At 48.8% G+C, this 20,000-nt stretch overlaps 2 protein-coding genes across 3 annotated transcripts in view; both read left to right on the top strand.

Moving 5' to 3' along the window:
• Window positions 1-20,000, top strand: part of LOC123774177 (uncharacterized) — a 184,678-nt gene that overhangs the window by 47,344 nt on the left and 117,334 nt on the right. For both annotated transcript variants that reach the window (XM_069312714.1, XM_069312713.1), the window contains exon 2: window positions 5,192-5,413. In XM_069312714.1, the coding sequence (XP_069168815.1) occupies window positions 5,192-5,413 (222 nt within the window). The remainder of the gene's footprint in view (window positions 1-5,191; window positions 5,414-20,000) is intronic.
• Window positions 7,000-16,969, top strand: LOC138356510 (uncharacterized). Its single transcript, XM_069312657.1, has 5 exons — window positions 7,000-7,016; window positions 11,266-11,369; window positions 11,781-11,831; window positions 12,246-12,314; window positions 16,887-16,969. The coding sequence occupies exons 1-5, from the start codon at window positions 7,000-7,002 to the stop codon at window positions 16,967-16,969; spliced, it is 324 nt and encodes a 107-aa protein (XP_069168758.1).

Raw genomic sequence — 20,000 nt, 5'->3', positions numbered from 1 at the left:
ATGATTTCGGGGCTATAGTGTCCCCGCGGCCCGGTCCTCGACCAGGCCTCCACCCCCAGGAAGCAGCCCGTGACAGCTGACTAACACCCAGGTACCTATTTTACTGCTAGGTAACAGGGGCATAGAGTGAAAGAAACTCTGCCCATTGTTTCTCGCCGGCGCCTGGGATCGAACCCAGAACCACAGGATCACAAGTCCAGCGTGCTGTCCGCTCGGCCGACCGGCTCCCATAGGTTAATACCATCAAGTACCCTTCCCACATTGGGTATTACCTCTCAGGCTACTGCAGGTTGTATTCCTCCTGTATTATCCCTCCTTGTATTCCTCCTACTCCATTATCAGCGATATACAACACGAATACATCACCAAACATACTGCAACCCGTTCTCGCAAATTTAATAAGTCAATATTGACTTATTAAATATGTGCATAGGTGACATACTTAACATAATAGATAAAAAAAATCTAATAGATAAAAAGATTCATAGAAAACACCGACCTTACCTAACCTACTTAGTATGTTAAGATAAGCATCTTATAGCTTCGTAATTACAATTATTACCTAACCTATAATAGCTATAGGTTAAGTAATAATTGTAATTACGAAGCAATAAGATGCTTATCTTAACATACTAACAAGGTTAGGTAAGGTCGGTGTTTTCTATGAATCTTTTTAAGGGTATCTATTATGTTAAGTATGTCACCTATGCACATAGTTAATAAGTCAATATTGACTTTACGAATTTGCGAGAACGGGTTGCATACTTCATGCACAGTAACAATCACAACTTTGGTGTTTTAATTCCCCTTGAAGTCCGCCTGAGTTATTTCTTACTATACATTGTAACTTAGGTTTAAAACAAAGAATTCTTAGCATTTATCATAATTATTTTACACGAAAGATATATAAGGAAACCTGTACTATGTTGGTCTTAAAATTACACCTTTACTTAATGCCACTGAATATATATTACAAAACCACAGTTTTTAAATTGTCCTGGTGAAGTTAGTGTGGGGGTTAGTGGTGGATTAGTGTGTGGGGTTAGTGGTGGATTAGTGTGTGGGGTTAGTGGTGGATTAGTGTGTGGGGTTAGTGGTGGATTAGTGTGTGTGGGGTTAGTGGTGGATTAGTGTGTGGGGTTAGTGGTGGATTAGTGTGGGGGTTAGTGGTGGATTAGTGTGTGGGGTTAGTGGTGGATTAGTGTGTGGGGTTAGTGGTGGATTAGTGTGTGTGGGGTTAGTGGTGGATTAGTGTGTGGGGTTAGTGGTGGATTAGTGTGGGGGTTAGTGGTGGATTAGTGTGTGGGGTTAGTGGTGGATTAGTGTGTGTGGGGTTAGTGGTGGATTAGTGTGTGGGGTTAGTGGTGGATCAGTGTGTGGGGTTAGTGGTGGATTAGTGTGTGGGGTTAGTGGTGGATTAGTGTGTGGGGTTAGTGGTGGATTAGTGTGTGTGGGGTTAGTGGTGGATTAGTGTGTGTGGGGTTAGTGGTGGATTAGTGTGTGGGGTTAGTGGTGGATCAGTGTGTGGGGTTAGTGGTGGATTAGTGTGTGTGGGGTTAGTGGTGGATTAGTGTGTGTGGGGTTAGTGGTGGATTAGTGTGTGTGGGGTTAGTGGTGGATCAGTGTGGGGGTTAGTGGTGGATTAGTGTGTGGGGTTAGTGGTGGATTAGTGTGTGGGGGTTAGTGGTGGATCAGTGTGTGGGGTTAGTGGTGGATCAGTGTGTGGGTTAGTGGTGGATTAGTGTGTGTGGGGTTAGTGGTGGATCAGTGTGGGGGTTAGTGGTGGATCAGTGTGTGGGGTTAGTGGTGGATTAGTTTGTGGGGGTTAGTGGTGGATCAGTGTGGGGGTTAGTGGTGGATTAGTGTGTGGGGTTAGTGGTGGATCAGTGTGGGGGTTAGTGGTGGATTAGTGTGGGGGTTAGTGGTGGATTAGTGTGTGGGGTTAGTGGTGGATTAGTGTGTGGGGTTAGTGGTGGATTAGTATGGGGGTTAGTGGTGGATTAGTGTGTGGGGTTTGTGGTGGATTAGTGTGGGGGTTAGTGGTGGATTAGTGTGGGGGTTAGTGGTGGATTAGTGTGTGGGGTTAGTGGTGGATTAGTGTGTGGGGTTAGTGGTGGATCAGTGTGGGGGTTAGTGGTGGATCAGTGTGGGGGTTAGTGGTGGATCAGTGTGGGGGTTAGTGGTGGATTAGTGTGGGGGTTAGTGGTGGATCAGTGTGGGGGTTAGTGGTGGATTAGTGTGTGGGGTTAGTGGTGGATTAGTGTGTGGGGTTAGTGGTGGATTAGTGTGTGGGTTAGTGGTGGATTAGTGTGTGTGGGGTTAGTGGTGGATCAGTGTGAGGGGTTAGTGGTGGATTAGTGTGTGGGGTTAGTGGTGGATTAGTGTGTGTGGGGTTAGTGGTGGATCAGTGTGGGGGTTAGTGGTGGATTAGTGTGTGTGGGGTTAGTGGTGGATCAGTGTGGGGGTTAGTGGTGGATTAGTGTGGGGGTTAGTGGTGGATCAGTGTGGGGGTTAGTGGTGGATCAGTGTGGGGGTTAGTGGTGGATCAGTGTGGGGGTTAGTGGTGGATTAGTGTGTGGGGTTAGTGGTGGATTAGTGTGTGGGGTTAGTGGTGGATCAGTGTGGGGGTTAGTGGTGGATCAGTGTGGGGGTTAGTGGTGGATCAGTGTGGGGGTTAGTGGTGGATTAGTGTGGGGGTTAGTGTTGGATCAGTGTGGGGGTTAGTGGTGGATTAGTGTGTGGGGTTAGTGGTGGATTAGTGTGTGGGGTTAGTGGTGGATTAGTGTGTGGGTTAGTGGTGGATTAGTGTGTGTGGGGTTAGTGGTGGATCAGTGTGTGGGGTTAGTGGTGGATTAGTGTGTGGGGTTAGTGGTGGATTAGTGTGTGTGGGGTTAGTGGTGGATCAGTGTGGGGGTTAGTGGTGGATTAGTGTGTGTGGGGTTAGTGGTGGATCAGTGTGGGGGTTAGTGGTGGATTAGTGTGTGGGGTTAGTGGTGGATTAGTGTGGGGGTTAGTGGTGGATCAGTGTGGGGTTAGTGGTGGATCAGTGTGTAGGAGTTAGTGGTGGATCAGTGTGGGGGTTAGTGGTGGATCAGTGTGGGGGGTTAGTGGTGGATCAGTGTGTGGGAGTTAGTGGTGGATCAGTGTGGGGTTAGTGGTGGATCAGTGTGGGGGTTAGTGGTGGATCAGTGTGGGGGTTAGTGGTGGATCAGTGTGGGTTAGTGGTGGATCAGTGTGGGAGTAGTGGATCAGTGTGGGGGTTAGTGGTGGATCAGTGTGGGAGTAGTGGATCAGTGTGGGGGTTAGTGGTGGATCAGTGTGTGTGGTTAGTGGTGGATCAGTGTGGGGGTTAGTGGTGGATCAGTGTGGGGGTTAGTGGTGGATCAGTGTGGGGGTTAGTGGTGGATCAGTGTGTGGGTTAGTGGTGGATAAGTGTGGGAGTAGTGGATCAGTGTGTGGGTTAGTGGTGGATCAGTGTGGGGGTTAGTGGTGGATCAGTGTGGGGGTTAGTGGTGGATCAGTGTGGGGGTTAGTGGTGGATCAGTGTGTGGGTTAGTGGTGGATAAGTGTGGGAGTAGTGGATCAGTGTGTGGGTTAGTGGTGGATCAGTGTGGGGGTTAGTGGTGGATCAGTGTGGGGGTTAGTGGTGGATCAGTGTGGGGGTTAGTGGTGGATCAGTGTGGGGTTAGTGGTGGATAAGTGTGGGAGTAGTGGATCAGTGTGTGGGTTAGTGGTGGACCAGTGTGGGGGTTAGTGGTGGATCAGTGTGGGGGTTAGTGGTGGATCAGTGTGGGGGTTAGTGGTGGATCAGTGTGGGGGTTAGTGGTGGATCAGTGTGTGGGTTAGTGGTGGATCAGTGTGTGGGGTTAGTGGTGGATCAGTGTGGGGGTTAGTGGTGGATCAGTGTGGGGGTTAGTGGTGGATCAGTGTGGGGTTAGTGGTGGATAAGTGTGGGAGTAGTGGATCAGTGTGTGGGTTAGTGGTGGATCAGTGTGGGGGTTAGTGGTGGATCAGTGTGGGGGTTAGTGGTGGATCAGTGTGGGGTTAGTGGTGGATCAGTGTGGGAGTAGTGGATCAGTGTGTGGGTTAGTGGTGGATCAGTGTGGGAGTAGTGGATCAGTGTGTGGGTTAGTGGTGGATCAGTGTGGGAGTAGTGGATCAGTGTGGGAGTAGTGGATCAGTGTGGGAGTAGTGGATCAGTATGGGGGACCCACACCTGTAACAATACAGGAAAAACTATTTTCATTATAAGTCATCATTAACACAGCCAGCCTTGCTTGTCCCTACAAGTCATTGTGAATATAATGTAGGCGCCACATTATAGTCACTCTCAAATCATAGTAGCAACTTGTTAAAACTTAATTATATACAATTTTGTTAAATACGCTTTTTTTTGCTTTTTGGGTCTTTTTTTAGTAGCTGAGCTCAGTGCTCAGTGCTCAGTGCTCAGGGCTCAGTGCTCAGTGCTCAGAGCTCAGTGCTCAGTGCTCAGTGCTCAGTGCTCAGAGCTCAGTGCTCAGTACTCAGTGCTCAGAGCTCAGTGCTCAGTGCTCAGTGCTCAGTGCTCAGTCTCCTATGAGCCCTATGGGTTGATGTATAATGGATGAATAAGGCCTTTGTGAATAATAAAGTGAAGAACCTGGCCTGCGGGGGTATATACTGTCTGGTAGGACGGTAGACTCATGATTGTCTAGGGATACCATGTTGGGTTTACAGTTTGGTAAACTATATGTGTATTCAACCTTATTGATGGTGTTGATGTGATGGGTTCTTTTATTAATCCCCCCACTCAACCATTAATCCGCCCACTCGACCATTAATCCGCCCACTCGACCATTAATCCTCCTACTCGACCATTAATCCGCCCACTCGACCATTAATCCTTCCACTCAACCGGTAATCCCCCACTCAACCATTAATCCTCCTACTCGACCATTAATCCTCCCACTCAACCATTAATCCCCCCACTCAACCATTAATCCCCCCACTCAACCATTAATCCCCCCACTCAACCATTAATCCGCCCACTCGACCATTAATCCTCCTACTCGACCATTAATCCTCCCACTCAACCATTAATCCAGTCAACCATTAATCCTTCCACTCAACCGGTAATCCCCCTACTCAACCATTAATCCGCCCACTTCCACACACCAACGTACCTAACTCAAATCCTCTGTATCTCCCACAGCTGGTGGAGATCCATGTGTATATCCTGCCACAGGATAAGTGGATCCCCTTCAGGAGACTGGCAAGGAACCAGGTGGTGGAGGAGACCGTGTCGGCAGGCTTCGTCAGGGTCCTGCCTGAACTGACCCTCCATGATCTGCGCCAGGAACTTCTGTCGCAGCTCAGTGATGATTTACCGGAGAATTACGTCTATATCAAGAGTGTCGGAAGGAATTTTACGCAGGTGAGTGGGTGAGTGTGTTCACTATCACAGTAGGTAAGGATGGTGAATATGTCTATTGGTCACTATCACACTAGGTAGGGATGGTGAGTGTGTCTAGTATTCACTATCATACTAGGAAGGGATGCCCCTTAATTTCTAGCAAGAATTAAGGTGTTTAAATCGACTAAACGCGATATGCACACATAATCAATTGTATAATTTCATAAATACATGCTGTATTACTGTATAAATAGCGAAATATAGCTGAATTACTGTATAAAATAGCGAAATATAACTGAATTACTGTATCAGCGGATCCTGATAAAACGCTTTTGTTACCCCTGTTTTTAAAAAGAAAGAATGGAATTGAAGCTACTGTCTCAAAGAAAATGGTACTTTTTCACCTTCTACTTGGTATGACTTATGTAAATTAATTGAAGCTACTGGCTCAAAGAAAATGGTACATTTTCACCTTCTACTTGGTATGACTTATGTAAATTAATTATAAATTGTAAACCTTTTAAACAATAATTCTAATGATTTTAAGTATCATTTAGAGTATGTTGCAGTCCATTAAAATTTAATTTGTGTTTGTTGACTGCGTTGATCACTCTATTAAGTTAATTGTTTACGCTAAAATTAAATACTACGTCCCTGGTTTGTCATATCTCATCTATGGTATTTACCTGAATTTACCTGAGGGCCATTAACACTAGTAGCCTGGATGAGGCCAGGAAGCCGGCGGCTTGTCGGAGATCCCCACATTTGCCTTGATGATCTTTCCAGTTGTACTTTAAAAGTTAAGAGTTGTGGCATTTACGGCTTCGGCGGGTAGGCGGTTCCATGGGTTTATAAACCTCTGGGTTAAAAAGCCTCTCCTGTTCTCAGTCCAACATTGTGGCTTGTTGACCTTGAACCCGTTGTTCCTTGTCTTTTTTTTGAAGATATATAGAAGAGTTGTTACATTCTTGTAGAGCCACTAGTACGCGTAGCGTTTCGGGCAAGTCCTTAATCCTATGGTCCCTGGAATACGATCCCCGCCGCGAAGAATCGTTGTTACAACCAAGTACACATTTTACTGTTGCGTTAAACAGAGGCTACAGTTAAGGAATTGTGCCCAGTAAATCCTCCCCGGCCAGGATACGAACCCATGACAACCCATGTTTGTGTTACATCTGACTTTTTGAACAATTTGTCAGGATCAACATCCTCCAAATTGTTCAGTATTTTAAAAGTTTCAATGAGATCCGCCCTGTCATGTCTGGTTTGTAGTGCTGTTAGCCCTGTGGCTGTTAGCTGTGGCCAGGGAGCCGGTCGGCCGAGCGGACAGCACGCTGGACTTGTGATCCTGTGGTCCTGGGTTCGATCCCAGGCGCCGGCGAGAAACAATGGGCAGAGTTTCTTTCACCCTATGTCCCTGTTACCTAGCAGTAAAAATAGGTACCTGGGTGTTAGTCAGCTGTCACGGGCTGCTTCCTGGAGGTGGAGGCCTGGTCGAGGACCGGGCCGCGGGGACACTAAAAAAGCCCCGAAATTATCTCAAGATAACCTCAAGATAACCTGTGGCCCTCAACCGTTCCTGATACGTGAGTTGACTTAGCGCTAGAATGATTTTTGTTGCCCGGTATTGCACTTTGTCAAGAGCAGTTATGTTAAGGCGATGAGTCACAATAACGAGGCTAAAGTATGTTGACCAGACCACACACTAGAAGGTGAAGGGACGACGATGTTTCGGTCCGTCCTGGACCATTCTCAAGTCGACTTGAGAATAGTCCAGGACGGACCGAAACGTCGTCGTCCCTTCACCTTCTAGTGTGTGGTCTGGTCAGCAGCTATGTGAACAACAGTGGACATCTTCAAGAGGAAACTAGATTGTTCCCTTCAAGGAGTGCCGGACCAACCGGGCTGTGGTGGGTATGTGGGCCTGTGGGCCGCTCCAAGCAACAGCCTGGTGGACCAAACTCTCACAAGTCAAGCCTGGCCTCGGGCCGGGCTTGGGCAGTAGAACAACTCCCAGAACCCCATCAACCAGGTATATGTGGGCCTGCGGGCCGCTCCAAGCAACAGCCTGGTGGACCAAACTCTCACAAGTCAAGTCTGGCCTCGGGCCGGGCTTGGGCAGTAGAACAACTCCCAGAACCCCATCAACCAGGTATATGTGGGCCTGCGGGCCGCTCCAAGCAACAGCCTGGTGGACCAAACTCTCACAAGTCAAGTCTGGCCTCGGGCCGGGCTTGGGCAGTAGAACAACTCCCAGAACCCCATCAACCAGGTATATGTGGGCCTGCGGGCCGCTCCAAGCAACAGCCTGGTGGACCAAACTCTCACAAGTCAAGCCTGGCCTGCGGGCCGGGCTTGGGGAGTAGAAGAACTCCCAGAACCCCATCAACCAGGTATATGTGGGCCTGCGGGCCGCTCCAAGCAACAGCCTGGTGGGCCAAACTCTCACAAGTCAAGCCTGGCCTCGGGCCGGGCTTGGGGAGTAGAAGAACTCCCAGAACCCCATCAAGCAGGTATATGTGGGCCTGCGGGCCGCTCCAAGCAACAGCCTGGTGGACCAAACTCTCACAAGTCAAGCCTGGCCTCGGGCCGGGCTTGGGGAGTAGAAGAACTCCCAGAACCCCATCAACCAGGTATATGTGGGCCTGCGGGCCGCTCCAAGCAACAGCCTGGTGGACCAAACTCTCACAAGTCAAGTCTGGCCTCGGGCCAGGCTTGGGCAGTAGAACAACTCCCAGAACCCCATCAACCAGGTATATGTGGGCCTGCGGGCCGCTCCAAGCAACAGCCTGGTGGACCAAGCTCTCACAAGTCAAGCCTGGCCTCGGGCCGGGCTTAGGCAGTAGAAGAACTCCCAGAACCCCATCAACCAGGTATATGTGGGCCTGCGGGCCGCTCCAAGCAACAGCCTGGTGGACCAAACTCTCACAAGTCAAGCCTGGCCTCGGGCCGGGCTTGGGGAGTAGAAGAACTCCCAGAACCCCATCAAGCAGGTATATGTGGGCCTGCGGGCCGCTCCAAGCAACAGCCTGGTGGACCAAACTCTCACAAGTCAAGCCTGGCCTCGGGCCGGGCTTGGACAGTAGAAGAACTCCCAGAACCCCATCAACCAGGTATATGTGGGCCTGCGGGCCGCTCCAAGCAACAGCCTGGTGGACCAAACTCTCACAAGTCAAGTCTGGCCTCAGGCCGGGCTTGGACAGTAGAAGAACTCCCAGAACCCCATCAACCAGGTATATGTGGGCCTGCGGGCCGCTCCAAGCAACAGCCTGGTGGACCAAACTCTCACAAGTCAAGTCTGGCCTCGGGCCGGGCTTGGACAGTAGAAGAACTCCCAGAACCCCATCAACCAGGTATATGTGGGCCTGCGCGCCGCTCCAAGCAACAGCCTGGTGGACCAAACTCTCACAAGTCAAGCCTGGCCTGCGGGCCGCTCCAAGCAACAGCCTGGTGGACCAAATTCTCACAAGTCAAGCCTGGCCTGCGGGCCGCTCCAAGCAACAGCCTGGTGGACCAAACTCTCACAAGTCAAGCCTGGCCTCGGGCCGGGCTTGGACAGTAGAAGAACTCCCAGAACCCCATCAACCAGGTATCAACCAACCAGGTATGTCTTTCTGAAGATGAGGTCACCGTGCTTGGATACAGCCCACCAAGTTACATATGTATCCATGCTTAGATACAGTAATATAGTTGTTCAATTGAAAAACTACCTTCTTTATCTTGGAGTCGAAGGTACGCTTGATTATTCCAAGCGTTTGGTTAGGGAACAGGTCGGCCGAGCGGACAGCACGCTGGACTTGTGATCCTGTTGTCCCGGGGTCGATCCCAGGCGCCGGCGAGAAACAATGGGCAGAGTTTCTTTCACTCTATGCCCCTGTTACCTAGCAGTAAAATAGGTACCTGGGTGTTAGTCAGCTGTCACGGGCTGCTTCCTGGGGATGGAGGCCTGGTCGAGGACCGGGCCGCGGGGACACTAAAAAGCCCCGAAATCATCTCAAGATAACCTCAAGATAACCCTATGCCCCTGTTACCTAGCAGTAAAATAGGTACCTGGGTGTTAGTCAGCTGTCACGGGCTGCTTCCTGGGGGTGGAGGCCTGGTCGAGGACCGGGCCGCGGGGACACTAAAGCCCCGAAATCATCTCAAGATAACCTTTGAACAATTAGGACCTGAAAGTCGTGACTTAGAATGCTTATAGGACGACTATCTGGCTCCTTCAGTATCATGTGTGATTGACTCTCGTTGTATGTAAAATAGATTAAATAAAATTAGGCAGTCTCCGTGGTGTAGTGGTAAGACACTCGCCTGGCGTTCCGCGAGCGCTATGTCATGGGTTCGTATCCTGGCCGGGGAGGATTTACTGGGCGCAATTCCTTAACTGTAGCCTCTGTTTAACGCAACAGTAAAATGTGTACTTGGATGAAAAAACGATTCTTCGCGGCGGGGATCGTATTCCAGGGACCATAGGATTAAGGACTTGCCCGAAACGCTACGCGTACTAGTGGCTCTACAAGAATGTAACAACTCTTGTATATATCTCAAAAAAAAAAAAAAAAAAAAAAAACACATAAATAAAATAAATTAAATAAAACGTTTATGATGATACAATAGCAAGATACAACCAAATAACAACATTAGGGGTTTATTGTTAATACAATAACACACTAAATCTGGCAGTCTATTTGGCTTTATTTCATACATTTATGCATTGATTTTTGCCTTGTAATTGCTTCTAATTATGAATCTGATATCGTTTTCGATTTCAGTAATATTTCGCTGATATCTAGTAACTCGTTATCATCATTAACTGGCATCTTGAGGTTGTCTTGACATGATTTCGGGGCTTTAGTGTCCCCGCGGCCCGGTCCTCGACCAGGCCTCCACCCCCAGGAAGCAGCCCGTGACAGCTGACTAACACCCAGGTACCTATTTTACTGCTAGGTAACAGGGGCATAGGGTGAAAGAAACTCTGCCCATTGTTTCTCGCCGGCGCCTGGGATTGAACCCAGGACCACAGGATCACAAGTCCAGCGTGCTGTCCGCTCGGCTCCATCATAACATTTGTTAGTAATAAACGGAGTCTACCAGACATTAGACCATTTCATCTTGTTTCAAGCGCAGGATAGACATATACATTAATGTGTTTGGGTGGATATAAATAGGAACTGCCACGATAAACCATTCACCAGGGCTTAAGGAGACTCGAACCCTGGACCCCCACGTATGTGAGACCCGAAGCTCTATCGACCGCGCTATTAATTGGCCTTAATAAGAAAAAACTTTGGGCGGTGTCCCTAATTTTTAGGTTTGATCGCCTCACTATAGTGTTTCATTATATAATTATGGCTAATCTTATTTTCTTGCATCTTATTTGGCTAGTGTTAAAACAGTTCCACATTGTCTACTTTGGCAAGGGTTTGAAGGATCTTGTATGTTGGGATCATGTCATCTCTCACTGTTCTAATGTTGGATAATTCAGCTTACTCGCTATTCCCTCACACTCCAGTCCTCTCATGACAGTCTGATGAGTTGCCAGTACTGGGGGCTGAGTACTGTAGTACTGGGGCTGAATACTACAGTACCGGGGCTGAGTACTGCAGTACTGGGGCTGAGTACTGTAGTACTGGGGCTGAGTACTGTAGTACTGGGGCTGAATACTGAAGTACTGGGGCTGAATACTGTAGTACTGGGGCTGAATACAACAGTACTGGGGCTGAGTACTGTAGTACTGGGGCTGAATACTGAAGTACTGGGGCTGAATACTGTAGTACTGGGGCTGAATACAACAGTACTGGGGCTGAGTACTGTAGTACTGGGGCTGAGTACTGTAGTACTGGGGCTGAATACTGTAGTACTGGGGCTGAATACAACAGTACTGGGGCTGAGTACTGTAGTACTGGGGCTGAGTACTGTAGTACCGGGGCTGAATACTACAGTACTGGGGCTGAATACTACAGTACCGGGGCTGAATACTACAGTACTGGGGCTGAATACTACAGTACCGGGGCTGAATACTACAGTACCGGGGCTGAATACTACAGTACCGGGGCTGAATACTACAGTACCGGGGCTGAATACTACAGTACCGGGGCTGAATACTACAGTACTGGGGCTGAATACTACAGTACCGGGGCTGAATACAACAGTACTGGGGCTGAATACTACAGTACCGGGGCTGAATACTACAGTACCGGGGCTGAATACTACAGTACCGGGGCTGAATACAACAGTACCGGGGCTGAATACTACAGTACCGGGGCTGAATACTACAGTACCGGGGCTGAATACTACAGTACCGGGGCTGAATACTGAAGTACTGGGGCTGAATACTACAGTACCGGGGCTGAATACAACAGTACCGGGGCTGAATACAACAGTACCGGGGCTGAATACTACAGTACCGGGGCTGAATACTACAGTACCGGGGCTGAATACTACAGTACCGGGGCTGAATACTACAGTACCGGGGCTGAATACTGAAGTACTGGGGCTGAATACTACAGTACTGGGGCTGAACACAACAGTACCGGGGCTGAATACTGAAGTACTGGGGCTGAATACTACAGTACTGGGGCTGAATACTACAGTACTGGGGCTGAATACTACAGTACTGGGGCTGAATACTGTAGTACCGGGGCTGAATACTACAGTACTGGGGCTGAATACTACAGTACCGGGGCTGAATACTACAGTACCGGGGCTGAATACTACAGTACTGGGGCTGAATACTGTAGTACTGGGGCTGAATACAACAGTACCGGGGCTGAATACAACAGTACCGGGGCTGAATACTACAGTACTGGGGCTGAATACTGTAGTACTGGGGCTGAATACTACAGTACCGGGGCTGAATACTACAGTACTGGGGCTGAATACTACAGTACCGGGGCTGAATACAACAGTACCGGGGCTGAATACTACAGTACTGGGGCTGAATACTACAGTACTGGGGCTGAATACTACAGTACCGGGGCTGAATACTACAGTATTGGGGCTGAATACAACAGTACTGGGGCTGAATACTACAGTACTGGGGCTGAATACTACAGTACCGGGGCTGAATACAACAGTACTGGGGCTGAATACTACAGTACTGGGGCTGAATACTACAGTACCGGGGCTGAATACTACAGTACTGGGGCTGAATACAACAGTACCGGGGCTGAATACAACAGTACCGGGGCTGAATACTACAGTACTGGGGCTGAATACTGTAGTACTGGGGCTGAATACTACAGTACTGGGGCTGAATACTACAGTACTGGGGCTGAATACTACAGTACTGGGGCTGAATACTACAGTACCGGGGCTGAATACTACAGTACTGGGGCTGAATACAACAGTACTGGGGCTGAATACTACAGTACCGGGGGCTGAATACAACAGTACTGGGGCTGAATACTGTAGTACTGGGGCTGAATACTACAGTACTGGGGCTGAATACTACAGTACCGGGGCTGAATACTACAGTACCGGGGCTGAATACTACAGTACCGGGGCTGAATACTACAGTACCGGGGCTGAATACTACAGTACTGGGGCTGAATACTACAGTACTGGGGCTGAATACTACAGTACTGGGGCTGAATACAACAGTACTGGGGCTGAATACAACAGTACTGGGGCTGAATACTACAGTACTGGGGCTGAATACTACAGTACCGGGGCTGAATACAACAGTACTGGGGCTGAATACAACAGTACTGGGGCTGAGTACTGTAGTACCGGGGCTGAATACTACAGTACTGGGGCTGAATACTACAGTACCGGGGCTGAATACAACAGTACTGGGGCTGAATACAACAGTACCGGGGCTGAATACTACAGTACCGGGGCTGAATACTACAGTACCGGGGCTGAATACTACAGTACCGGGGCTGAATACAACAGTACCGGGGCTGAATACAACAGTACCGGGGCTGAATACTACAGTACCGGGGCTGAATACTACAGTACCGGGGCTGAATACTACAGTACCGGGGCTGAATACTTCAGTACTGGGGCTGAATACTACAGTACTGGGGCTGAATACTACAGTACTGGGGCTGAATACTACAGTACTGGGGCTGAATACTACAGTACTGGGGCTGAATACTACAGTACTGGGGCTGAATACTACAGTACCGGGGCTGAATACTACAGTACTGGGGCTGAATACTACAGTACTGGGGCTGAATACTACAGTACTGGGGCTGAATACTACAGTACCGGGGCTGAATACTACAGTACTGGGGCTGAATACTACAGTACCGGGGCTGAATACTACAGTACCGGGGCTGAATACTACAGTACCGGGGCTGAATACTACAGTACCGGGGCTGAATACTACAGTACTGGGGCTGAATACTACAGTACCGGGGCTGAATACTACAGTACCGGGGCTGAATACTACAGTACCGGGGCTGAATACTACAGTACCGGGGCTGAATACTACAGTACTGGGGCTGAATACTACAGTACCGGGGCTGAATACTACAGTACCGGGGCTGAATACTACAGTACTGGGGCTGAATACTACAGTACCGGGGCTGAATACTACAGTACCGGGGCTGAATACTACAGTACTGGGGCTGAATACTACAGTACCGGGGCTGAATACTACAGTACTGGGGCTGAATACTACAGTACTGGGGCTGAATACTACAGTACTGGGGCTGAATACAACAGTACTGGGGCTGAATACTACAGTACCGGGGGCTGAATACTACAGTACTGGGGCTGAATACTACAGTACTGGGGCTGAATACTACAGTACTGGGGCTGAATACAACAGTACTGGGGCTGAATACTGTAGTACTGGGGCTGAATACTACAGTACTGGGGCTGAATACTACAGTACCGGGGCTGAATACTACAGTACTGGGGCTGAATACTACAGTACCGGGGCTGAATACTACAGTACTGGGGCTGAATACTACAGTACTGGGGCTGAATACAACAGTACCGGGGCTGAATACAACAGTACTGGGGCTGAATACTGTAGTACCGGGGCTGAATACTACAGTACTGGGGCTGAATACAACAGTACTGGGGCTGAATACTACAGTACCGGGGCTGAATACTACAGAACCGGGGCTGAATATTACAGTACCGGGGCTGAATACTACAGTACTGGGGCTGAATACTACAGTACTGGGGCTGAATACAACAGTACCGGGGCTGAATACAACAGTACTGGGGCTGAATACTGTAGTACCGGGGCTGAATACTACAGTACTGGGGCTGAATACTACAGTACTGGGGCTGAATACAACAGTACTGGGGCTGAATACAACAGTACCGGGGCTGAATACTACAGTACCGGGGCTGAATACTACAGTACTGGGGCTGAATACAACAGTACTGGGGCTGAATACTACAGTACCGGGGCTGAATACAACAGTACCGGGGCTGAATACAACAGTACTGGGGCTGAATACTGTAGTACTGGGGCTGAATACTACAGTACTGGGGCTGAATACTGAAGTACTGGGGCTGAATACTACAGTACCGGGGCTGAATACTACAGTACTGGGGCTGAATACAACAGTACTGGGGCTGAATACAACAGTACTGGGGCTGAATACAACAGTACTGGGGCTGAATACAACAGTACTGGGGCTGAATACTACAGTACCGGGGCTGAATACAACAGTACTGGGGCTGAATACTACAGTACCGGGGCTGAATACTACAGTACTGGGGCTGAATACTGAAGTACCGGGGGCTGAATGCTACAGTACCGGGGCTGAATACAACAGTACTGGGGCTGAATACTGAAGTACTGGGGCTGAATACTACAGTACCGGGGCTGAATACTACAGTACAGGGGCTGAATACTACAGTACCGGGGCTGAATACAACAGTACTGGGGGCTGAATACAACAGTACTGGGGGCTGAATACAACAGTACCGGGGCTGAATACTACAGTACCGGGGCTGAATACTACAGTACCGGGCGCTGGGTACTGTAGTACTGGGGCCGAATACTAGTTCTGGGTGTTTCAAATACCCCCTAACTTAAGATGTTGACTTGGACCTTAATACGTAATACTGCCCAAACGCTGCGACGCCTCGTGAGATGATAGCGTGACCGACCGCTATCCTGGTCCTGTTAATTGCCTTCCCGGTGACCTGGGGCGATCACGTCAACATTAACCTCCCCTCGCTTATCCGGCTGGAGCCGGCTGGACCAGGCTTAGTGTAATCCGCAGCCTGCTTGATGCCTCACGAAGCCTCAACTGAAATGGCCGGCTGGAATAGGCTGTGTGATGCGGTACGATCACTGCAGTGGTGCCTGGGCGGCCCCTGCCAGGCGCACGGGAGACCAGAGGAAAAGATAAGGTAGAAAAGAGAAAGAAGGAGATGTGGAAGAGGGATAAAGAGAGAGAGAGAGAGAGAGAGAGAGAGAGAGAGAGAGAGAGAGAGAGAGATATTCCATTGTGAGAGAGATAGAGAGAGAGAGAGAGAGAGAGAGAGAGAGAGAGAGAGAGAGAGAGAGAGAGAGAGAGAGAGAGAGAGATAGAGAGAGAGATAGATAGAGAGAGAGAGAGAGAGAGAGAGAGAGAGAGAGAGAGAGAGAGAGAGAGATATTCCATTGTGAGAGAGAGAGAGAGAGAGAGAGAGAGATATTCCATTGTGAGAGAGATAGAGAGAGAGAGAGAGAGAGAGAGAGAGAGAGAGAGAGAGAGAGAGAGAGAGAGAGAGAGAGAGAGAGAGAGAGAGAGAGATATTCCATTGTGAGAGAGAGAGAGAGAGAGAGAGAGAGAGATATTCCATTGTGAGAGAGATAGAGAGAGAGAGAGAGAGAGAGAGAGAGAGAGAGAGAGAGAGAGAGAGAGATATTCCATTGTGAGAGAGAGAGAGAGAGAGAGAGAGAGATATTCCATTGTGAGAGAGATAGAGAGAGAGAGAGAGAGAGAGAGAGAGAGAGAGAGAGAGATATTCCATTGTGAGAGAGATAGAGAGAGAGAGAGAGAGAGAGAGAGAGAGAGAGAGAGAGAGAGAGAGAGAGAGAGAGAGAGAGAGAGAGAGAGAGAGAGAGAGAGAGAGATTCCATTCACCTAGGTTCTAGGAGAGTCGAACCCTGGATCCTAAATGTGTGAGCTCGAAGCTCTATCGACCGCGCTATTGAGTGCCCCTAATAAGGAAGATGAATAACAAGCAAGGAGAAACGATAAATAGAGAGATGAAGGGATAGGGAGCAAGATAAAGGGATAAAGAGCGACACAGATATTGATTGATAATGAGAGATTGTGAGGAGAGTAATGATAGTGTGGGCTCTAATACCTGAAGATTCCGCTCTTCCTCTACAGCATCGCTGCTCTTTAAGAACACCGACCCGACCCGACCCGACCCGACCGAACTTAACCTAACCCGACCCAGCGTACCCGAACCTAACCCGAGTTTGGACAGACAGACAGACATTCCGTCTTATATGAGATATAGGTAAACTCTACACATATAAATGCAATTCATATATAATATGCATGAGTCTCCTATATTGATGCCACAGCGCTCAGGTGCCATATTGCACTTCAGAGGCCCTCGAAGTTGCCATGTGGCACCTCAGACGATGCCATATTGCATCTCACGTGACTTGAAGTCACCATATCTCACCTTAGATGACTTCGAAGTCGCCATATCTCACCATAAATGACCTCGAAGTCGCCATATCTAACCTCAGATGACCTCGAAGTCGCCATATCTAACCTAATATGACCTCGAAGTCGCCATATCTAACCTCAGATGACCTCGAAGTCGCCAAATCTAACCTAATATGACCTCGAAGTCGCCATATCTAACCTCAGATGACCTCGAAGTCGCCATATCTAACCTCAGATGACCTCGAAGTCGCCATATCTAACCTCAGATGACCTCGAAGTCGCCATATCTAACCTCAGATGACCTCGAAGTCGCCATATCTAACTTCAGATGACTTCGAAGTCGCCATATCTAACCTCAGATGACCTCGAAGTCGCCATATCTAACTTCAGATGACTTCGAAGTCGCCATATCTAACTTCAGATGACTTCGAAGTCGCCATATCTCATCTTCGTTGACCTCGAAGTCGCCATATCTCACCTTAAATGACCTCGAAGTCGCCATATCTCACCTTACATGACCTCGAAGTCGCCATATCTCACCTCAGATGACCTCGAAGTCGCCATATCTAACCTAATATGACCTCGAAGTCGCCATATCTCATCTTCGTTGACCTCGAAGTCGCCATATCTCACCTTACATGACCTCGAAGTCGCCATATCTCACCTAAGATGCCTCGAAGTCACCATTTGGCACCTGAGATGGACTCCAAGAATTCGCCATATTGCGTCCCAAAGATTTGGAAGCGGGACGCCGGCGTCCACCAGAGGCTGGCTGGCGGCGTCTGACAGCGTGATTGGCCAATGGTAATATTTTTATATTTTTATTATTTATATTTCTGCTTTAGTCTCCCTCCAGCGTCTCTGTCACGCCATACTGGCCTGACTCCTGGTGTGTCTGGTCACTCACACACACACACACACACACACACACACACACACACACACAACAGGAGGAAACAGGAGGCCAGGCACAGGATACAGAATAGGAGATGAAGTACTTAATGAAACAGACAGAGAGAAAGATCTAGGAGTTGATATCACACCAAACCTGTCTCCTGAAGCCCACATAAAGAGAATAACGTCTGCGGCATATGCGAGGCTGGCTAACATCAGAACGGCGTTCAGGAACCTGTGTAAGGAGTCATTCAGAATCTTGTACACCACATATGTAAGACCAATCCTGGAGTATGCGGCCCCAGCATGGAGCCCGTACCTTGTCAAGCACAAGACGAAGCTGGAAAAAGTCCAAAGGTATGCTACTAGACTAGTCCCAGAACTAAGAGGCATGAGTTATGAGGATAGGCTGCGGGAAATGCACCTCACGACACTGGAAGACAGAAGAGTAAGGGGGGACATGATCACAACCTACAAAATCCTCAGGGGAATCGACCGGGTAAACAAGGACGAACTTTTCAACACTGGTGGGACGCGAACAAGGGGACACAGGTGGAAGCTGAGTACCCAAATGAGCCACAGAGACGTTAGAAAGAACTTTTTCAGTGTCAGAGTAGTTAGCAAATGGAATGCATTAGGAAGTGATGTGGTGGAGGCTGACTCCATTCACAGTTTCAAATGTAGATATGATAGAGCCCAATAGGCTCAGGAATCTGTACACCAGTTGATTGACGGTTGAGAGGCGGGACCAAAGAGCCAGAGCTCAACCCCCGCAAGCACAATTAGGTGAGTACAATTAGGTGAGTACACACACATACACACATACACACACACACACACACACACACACACACATACACACACACACACACACACACACACACACACACACACACACACACACACACACACATACACACACACACACACACACACACACACTCACACACACACACACACACACACACACACACACACCCAGACGGCCCAAGATATGATGGATTACATCACGCAGAAGTGCAAGGACGCAGCAAACAAGTTTGTCCCAGTCCAAAAGGAAAACAGAGAAATGAAGATGAGAAACCCATGGTTTAATCAAAGATGTAGGCTAGCTAAGCAGCAAAGTAAAAGGGCATGGAGAAACTATAGGAATAACAGGACACTGGAGAGCAGAGAAAGATACCAGAATGCCAGGAATGAATATGTCAGGATGAGAAGAGAGGCAGAAAGACAATACGAAAATGACATCGCAAGCAAGGCAAAGACTCAGCCTAAATTGTTGCATAGCCACATTAGGAGAAAAACAACAGTAAAGGAACAGGTTATGAGATTAAGGATAGGGGCGGAAGGATTCACTACAAATGACAATGAAGTGTGTGAGGAATTGAATAAGAAATTCCAGGAGGTCTTCACCTTAGAGCAAGGAGAAATTCCAGAGGTAAGTGAGGGAATAGCTAACCAGGAACCACTGGAAGAGTTTGAGATTACCAGTGGGGAAGTAAGGAAGTGTTTACTAGAGTTGGACGTGACGAAGGCTATAGGCCCAGATGGAATCTCCCCTTGGGTTCTAAAGGAAGGAGCAAGAGAACTGAGCCTACCACTCTCCATAGTGTATAACAAATCACTGGCAACAGGGGAACTGCCAGATATTTGGAAAGCAGCTAACGTAGTCCCGATATACAAGAAAGGGGATAGACAGGAGGCACTGAACTACAGGCCAGTGTCCCTAACTTGCATACCATGCAAGCTGATGGAGAAGATTGTGCGAAAAAAAACTAGTGGAGCATCTGGAGCGAAGGAACTTTGTAACACAGCATCAACATGGGTTCAGGGATGGCAGGTCCTGCCTCACAGGGTTACTTGAATTCTACGACCAGGCAACAAAAATAAGGCAAGAAAGAGAAGGGTGGGCAGACTGCATATTTTTGGATTGTCAGAAAGCCTTTGATACAGTGCCACACAAGAGGCTAGTGCGAAAGTTGGTGATGCAGGCTGGAGTGAGAGGGAAGGTACTCCGGTGGATAGAGGAGTACCTAAGCAACAGGAGACAACGAGTCTGTGTGAGGGGTGAGGTCTCAGATTGGCGAGACGTCACAAGTGGAGTTCCGCAGGGGTCAGTCCTTGGACCT

This window comes from Procambarus clarkii, chromosome 73, assembly GCF_040958095.1.
Source record: "Procambarus clarkii isolate CNS0578487 chromosome 73, FALCON_Pclarkii_2.0, whole genome shotgun sequence".
Taxonomy (NCBI): Eukaryota; Metazoa; Arthropoda; class Malacostraca; order Decapoda; family Cambaridae; genus Procambarus; species Procambarus clarkii.
Note: the sequence above shows the minus strand (reverse complement) of the source record. Positions and strands in the feature narration are given on the sequence as shown.